The following is a 7,887-nucleotide window of genomic DNA, read 5'->3' on the forward strand; positions in this document are numbered from 1 at the left end:
TAATTCAGGATGAATTTTGAGACATTAACTTATAATCATGCATTATTTGAAAATTTCAACAACTTACTTTCATCGCTTATCTACTCATCGGCCACAGAATCTCCGTCTATCCTACATCCATTGTCCCTCTTGTGCCTCTAGCCTATCCCATGTAGGAAGAAGGCAATCTTGGTGCTACAACTTGTTTGTCTAATAAAGAGGCTCTTTTTAGCTAATGGTGATGGCACTTTTGACATTACAAGGGTAACAATCGACAACTTGACATTAGTTACCTCCCTCCCCCTCTCTCTCTCTCTCTCTCTCTCTCTCACACACCCACGGAGACAATCTACAATTAAAGTTGCAATACATGGATTGTGTTCAAAACTCAATTCTCAGTATAATATCAATAATTAGGAGATGACAAAATTGCTGCCACAAAAATCAGCGCTATATATTGCTTCATCATAAGTTTTTACAAGGTACGAGCCACCAACGATGATGTTTGTACGCAAAATTTAAGCTGGCTGCTGTTGGAGGCAGCATGCACAGTTCTTGATCATGCAGCAGCTGGCGCAGATCCTGAGCCGCATGATATGCTCACTTCCTGCACGGCCAGCTGATCTCCTTTGCTTATACCTGTTTCTTCATCATGGGCCGTCAATGGCGCCGCTGTAGAAGCAGCAGCCTGAGGGAGAGCCCACTGCACCTGGCGAAGGTAGGCCCACCAGCCCTGGGCCAGGTATACTAGTGCCATCAACGCCACCTGTACGCTAAAGGCCACGTTCACACGAAATAGGGTGCGGCCGCTGATGAGCTCCAGCACATGCAAGCCAATGAAGATATTTACAAGTGCCAACAGGATGGTCCCGGTGCCAAGGATCCAATGGGCGGCGTACCACACACCCCTCTTCCACCCAGCTCCCACATCCGGCCGCACCACCCCCAGAAACGCCACCACCAAAGGCGCCAACAGCAGAGCCAAGCCCAACCTCCCATGTGTGTGAGCAAGCCCCACCGCCCCAAACTCGGCCAAGGCCAGCCCTCCGCCCCCGACCACCAGAAGCAACCCCAAACTTTGCACAACGATGTGGCCTTTAGCTAGGCGTCCGCTCAACAACGCATTACCTTCTTGGCGAGCAGTCCTCAGGAATCGGATGAGAATAACGCCAAGAGGCATGCATAGTCCCATGCCCAACCACATGAGGAGCCCATGCAGCACGATGACTTGGAGACGGTCCATGATGTGGCGATGGTGGCCTTCAGCTTCAGCAGCAGCAGCAAGTTGCGCTAAATCGGGACGACAGTGATCTGTTCACAGCTTACGCAGGGCCTTGTCGACGTCGTCCTTGTGGAGCTAAACCCCATTTCTTTGCATTTATATAGCTCCCGTAATCAGCGCGTAATCAAGCAGAAAAGCACGCGCTTAGGGCTAGAAAAGCACACGCAGTCCTGAAACGTACCCGGCACGTTATTAAGGCCATCGGGAATCATCTAGTGGCGTAGCTGGTTTTCAAAGGCAAGAATTTTGGTAGAGTTGATGTATTTGGTTGTAACGCCTTGTGGCTTGGATTCTTCAAGGGCGTTGTACCTTTCTAGTTTTAATACACATCAAATGCAAAGCTACAATTAATGCGGATTGGTTCTCACTCTCACAACAGCATATGGGATCCTCCTTGGCCTAGCACAATGGCAGTGAACTTTACCTACTAATCTCTTACCTAAAGGCCAAAGTTCCTTGTGCGTGACAATATTGCCATGATCATAGAGGGAGGCATGGAGGATGAAAAATACTCAAAGGAGAGAGTACCCCTTGTGGAAAGATCCATGGGTTGTCCCTCATATTTTGTAAATAAAACTCGTTTGAGAATTTGACTTTGTTTATTTTTTCAAAGTATTTTTCTATTCCACTTTAATTTATAAAGGTAAAGTATAAGTTGTAACTTAAATATATTTTTTATAATCTTGATAATAGGCATGGTGATAATTGCAAAGATATATTATCGTGTGTATATTCAATAAATCATTATCTCACCTATTCCCGCCACTACTCCCAGACATAAAATTCTCTCCATTTTTCTTTGCTAAGCCACGACAATAGTGGTAGTTGTATAGTTTTCCTCTTATAGTGTGTGTGTGTGTGTGTGTGTGTGTGTGTGTGAGAGAGAGAGAGAGAGAGAGAGAGAGGAGGGGGGGGGGGGGGGGGGGGGGGGGGGAAGACCATGCGTCCATGCTGAGATCAAGAGAGCGATTGAGAGAGAGAAGAGAACAGTGTGAATACATGCCCTATGTCCTTCCCCTCTTCCATGATCATAGATGGAGGCATACAGGATGAAAAATACTCAAAGGAGAGAGTACCCCTTGTGAAAAGATCCATGGGTTGTCATCATATAAATCTTGAAACCTGGATGTAGTTATCCTCAAGCACTTTACAAATGAAGTGTTAGCTTGCATCAGTGTGCCTGGCCTTTCATTAAACACTAGATTTTTTCCCAAATGCATACCACTTTAGACTATCATTATGCAAAACCAGAGGCCACAATAGTGGTTACCCAAATCCTCCACTGTATGAGCATGCCCGCAATCACTAGCACTACAAAACACCGCTTTTAGAAAAGATATCTACTAAAGCAATGTCAGTCATAATCTAAGCCATACATATCAATCAAAACATCAATAATCATGACATTTTTTCCAAATAGTCTACTCCCAGTTCATTAACTCATGCTAGGATTCCACTTGAGCGACGATATTATCCAAAAAGTGGCTTCCACTGTAAGTCACAGATATACTATCGCAGCTATTATCGTGCGTATTTTCAATAATCCGTTATATCACCTATTCCAGCCACTATTACCGCACATAAAATTCTCTCTCCATTTTTCTTTGTTAAGCCACGACAATAGTGGTAGTTCTATAGTTTTCCTCTTATAGTGTGTGTGTGTGTGTGTGTGTGTGTGTGTGTGTGAGAGAGAGAGAGAGAGAGAGAGAGAGAGAGAGAGAGAGAGAGAGAGATACCATGCCTCCATGCTGAGATCAAGAGAGAGAGAAGAGAACAGTGTGAGTCCATGCCCTACGTCCTTCCCCTCTTCCATAGCTTCCTTATCCCTCAAGCTCTAATACCAATCTGAGAAAGAGAGGACTAGGACATGCAAATAACCACCCAAATGTACCCTATATAGACCCTTGTCCATGCTATTTATAGGACCCCCTTTATCGCATGTCCCTAGCCCTTGGCCTGCTCACTCTAACCCTAGGCTTGACAACAACAGTCCCTAACACTAGGTTGGTAATGGGACACTTTTATGTCCTGTTAAGTGACCATTTTCCTTGAATTATGTCAAGAGTTTCAAAATGGATTTTGAGGTGCTATCTGTCTAGAAAGTTGTCTCATGAGCTGAAAAAAACTCGACATTTTTTGGGAATATCAATTCCATCTTTAACCTTGTCCTTGCACAACATTTCACAACCTAAACTGTGTGAAAAAACGGGTCCTGTTTTTGGCTTTTTTCAACTTTTTGCAACTATACCACTCTAGAATTCATGGTTGTGAGATGTATAATGCTAGAGAACTATCTTTAGTAGTCCTCAACATGTCCTGATGCTTCTAGAGAGAAATAAATGTTAAAGTTGTAAGCTATGACCAAATTACAAAAATTGCCAAATCCTGTTTTTTAGCCAATTTTAGCTCTTCTATGATTTTTTTGGTGGCTTTCATGATATCCAAATGCAGTTTTGATTTTCTATGTCGCATATTGTAACATAAAGCTAATATTCCTTGATTTTTGAGGCACCTAAACCCTATTTTTCATAGTAGACAACGATGGTTGATTTTTTCAATTATAGAAGAAAACGAAACATTCTAGTATATCAAGTATAGCTTTTTCAATATTGTTAGTTTCTTGTGACAACTACATGCATTTTGTAGGTAGTAAACATATCTAGTCATAAGGATCAAATTTGTCTAGATATTGAATAGTTTCTATGGGATTCTACAACTCATACTGTTGAACCCAGTTTTTTCATGTATTTAGCACTTCATCTTTGTCCCCAAGATTCCCCTTGGTAAGAGATGTATTATTCTTTTGACATGCTCCATGGATCCTTATGAACCTAAAGGACAATAGGGAACTAAGAAAACATGCATATATTATTTGTATTGAGCGTGGCTATAGAAACTTTGATGATAGGTTTGCAGAATGGTAAAACTTCAACTTTTTTGTACCTATTTCTTTTGGCAAAACAAAAAATAGTGAGTGAGAAGCAATCATATGTTCTGATCACCAACCCATTGAAGTTAACTAGGGAATTTATCTCAAGTCCTACAAAAATCCCTAATCTTATTTTTATGCAACAAAACGTAAGAAATGACTGTTTTGATGAAAATGTATTGGTCCATCAACTTTGGAGGCTTGGTGTGACCAAAAGATGAGAAATTTTACAAGTTTCTTATTTTTTCCATGTGTAGTAGGCCTTGAACTATAACCTCATGAAAAGATTTTACAAAATGAGTGGATCTACTATGGTTTTGGAGGTTTTTTTCAAAACCCTAAAAGGACACTTTTATGTCCTGTTAGGTTACCAACCTAGTGCTAAGGTAGGGGTTTGGGGGTAACTCTCACGAGGAAAATTTTGAGGGAATATTCTTAGAGTATTTCCTATGATATGTCATGCCTTTATTACTATGGCTAGTGGATAGTGGTTCATAGGATTAATTTCCTTTTGTGATAATTGAGATGTTCATTGGCCTAGCACAATGGCATTGGACTTTACCTACTAATCTCTTACCTAAAGGCCAAAGTTCTTGTACGTGAAAATATTACGCAAATATTCCATGATCATAGAGCGAGGCATGGAGGATGAAAAATACTCAAAGGAGAGAGTACCCCTTGTGAAAAGATGCATGGGTTGTCCCTCGTATAAATCTTGAAACCTGGATGTAGTTATCCTCACAAACTTTACAAATGAAGTGTTAGCTTGCATCAGTTAGTAATGCCTTGTCGCTTGGATGCTTATTAACAAACATTGACCCTACAATGGCCTAAGGCAAAGTGGGTAGTAGTACTCTCAAACAACATTTGGGATCCTCCTTGGCCTAGCACAATGACAGTGGACTTTACCTACTAATCTCTTACCTAAAGGCCAAAGTTCCTGTACGTGACAATATTAGGCAAATATGCCATGACCGTAGAGGGAGGCATGGAGGATGAAAAATACTCAAAGGAGAAAGTACTCCTTGTGAAATGGTCCCTGGGTTGTCATCATATAAATCTCAAAACCTGGATGTAGTTATCCTTGAGAACTTTACAAATGAAGTATTAGCTTGCATTAGTGTGCTTGGCCTTTCCATGAAACACTAGATTTCCCCCCAAATGCATGCCACTTAAACTATCATTATGAAAACCTCAGCCGACAATAGTAATTACCCAAATCTTCCACTGTATGAGCAAGCCCTATTGCTACCTTGCTAGCCTTACAGGTGTTGAACCGGAGGAAGAGAGTGCAGATATATGGAGAAGAGAGAGAGATAGAGAGAACACGTTACACAATTATATGAAAACCTCAAAGTGTGTAGAGAGAACACACTAAGTAAACATATACAATGGGGACTCTTAGCTATATATAGCATAGGGGTTGGTATATATAACTCCAACACCCCACTTAAATATGAGTCCCTACCTGTGGATGAAAAAACCCTTGGGGATACAAGGGAAAAACCCACAGCACCATAAACATGCACTGTTATATTAACAATTATCAAAGTTTGTAAAATTCATTTTCGAAGAGCCACATCACTCCATAATATACAATCTGTGCTTTCAAGCATCTTTGGAAGTTTAATAACCCTATATATACAATTGAATTGATGAAAATTCAATATCTTTGAGCCCTGATACAAGCTGCTTGATGTGACTTTTATCCTATAAACAACATCAACTCAAGAAACATATCAAGACGTGAAGGTTATAAATAACCAAATCACATTGTCCTTAGAGACAGCTCGCGCCGCTCTAGAGACGACATAGAAACAAACGTAATGTCGATGCAATTACATGTGCAGACAACATATAAGAAACAAACGTAATATCGACGTAATCACATGTGCACACATATATATAAAGCTGGCATGTAATAAACACATTGGGCCCCCAAGATCTCAACTGGCAGTTGTGTCATCATCATGGCTTTAGGTACCATGGCATCAGAATGTTCACCATGGCATCAGAGATGCTTAGAAAAACTTTGAAATAGCAACCATCATGGCTTTATGTACCATGGCATTAGAGATGCTTAGAAAAAACTTTGAAATAGAAACCATCATGGCTTTACGTACCATGGCATCATAAACACTATTTTTGTAAGGAACTGCAATACCATGGCATCAGAGACGCTTTCTTCAAATCAAATAAAAATCTTAAAATAGTAATATCATCATGGCTTTATGTACCATGTGTGAGGAAATTCAAAATCTACAAAAACTCAAAGACAATAATTAGTCATTAGATAATACTTGGTAAATCTTGTCAACTCTACATCGATGACTCGCATGAAAACCATCACACACGTTTTTATACTATCAAAAAATGATTGTAAAATTACGTGAAGTATTATGAAGACGGGGGATCTTCATGTTTCAAGTCCATTGAGATTGTTGATATTCCAGCTTCTAACCCTGCTCGGCATAATAAGTTTATTGAGAAACTTTTAACAAATATGGACTCTGAGAGGCAAATGCTGAAGCTCAATAAGGGTCAAGTAGTGGAATTCAAGGCAAAGCATAAGGACGTGCTTCGCATGGTCGTGGAGTTCTATGAAAAATTCTAATACAAAGCCTAACAATATGCCTTGCATCGTGTAGTTTTGCACAGAATCTGAAGAGAAGATGGCCACAACGACTGCAACAATGCTTTAATTTGTTAGGAAATATGACGTAGCTGAATAGATATTTGAGTAGATTACTTAAGGAGAGAGATATATTTCACACACAAGACATTATAGAGTAGAGAGAGAGAGAGAGTACACACGATATACGTGGTTCAGCCTTATGGAGATAAACCCCATTTCTTTACATGTATATAGCTCCCGTAATCAGTGCGTAATGAAGCAGAAAAGCACGCGCTTAAGGCTAGAAAAGATTGAGTCAGCTTGTTGAGTAGATCATCTATGTTGAACTCAGTACTTTCAGGCGTGGGAGATGGGTTTGTATATCCTTGTTGCAAAGGCCCATTCTTTTTTGGAAATGGTCCGTATAGTGATGCATATTGTTGCATCTTGTCTTGGGACTCTGATAGCTCTATCTCAAGCTCAGGGATTCTGGCCTGTAAAATGTCATGTGTCTCTCCTTCGCTTGCAAGATCTTTTCCTTGGCTTGATAATGCAATGAGCGTCTCTGAATGTTTGGGAAGCACAACTATGAGATGTTTTCATGCAAGCATTGGATTATTGGTGTTACTTGCTGCCACTTTCTCTGGAATTCAACCATGCCCAATGCCACAATTCTTGGAGCGGTCTGACCAATCTACACGCCTCCCAAGGATTTTGTAAACAGAACACTGTGTGTAAAGTATAGTTCCATTTGGTTATTGTTTGGCGTAACTCTCTCTCATCGTATGAATCTTTGTAGCAATACTCGTGCATTGCCTCTGATTGGAAATAGTGCTCGCGCACAAAGTGGTTTGGAAATAGCTTCCTGCACTCCTTAAGGCTGAGAGGCTCACCTTACAACCCAGATTTGTCCTCTTTGATTCTAGCAATAGCTTCAAGGTATTTCTCTTGGCCATAGCGCTCTCTCTATCCTTTGTAGATGGCATGTGCTTCAACGTGGTTAAGTTATTCTTCCAATCAAGCAAATATGTCATCATTAGAAAGACTTATCATGAAGTTAACAAGTCATCACTTTTAAATCTT

At 40.5% G+C, this 7,887-nt stretch overlaps 1 protein-coding gene across 1 annotated transcript; it reads right to left on the reverse strand.

Moving 5' to 3' along the window:
- Positions 1 to 538: 538 nt before the first annotated feature.
- Positions 539 to 1,171, reverse strand: LOC147427683 (cytochrome b561 domain-containing protein At2g30890-like). The gene has a single exon (XM_086496761.1). It carries the CDS (start codon positions 1,169 to 1,171, stop codon positions 539 to 541), a length of 633 nt encoding a protein of 210 aa, XP_086352887.1.
- Positions 1,172 to 7,887: the final 6,716 nt, after the last annotated feature.

This window comes from Adiantum capillus-veneris, chromosome 23, assembly GCF_014529385.1.
Source record: "Adiantum capillus-veneris isolate H3 chromosome 23, ASM1452938v2, whole genome shotgun sequence".
NCBI classification, from domain to species: Eukaryota; Viridiplantae; Streptophyta; class Polypodiopsida; order Polypodiales; family Pteridaceae; genus Adiantum; species Adiantum capillus-veneris.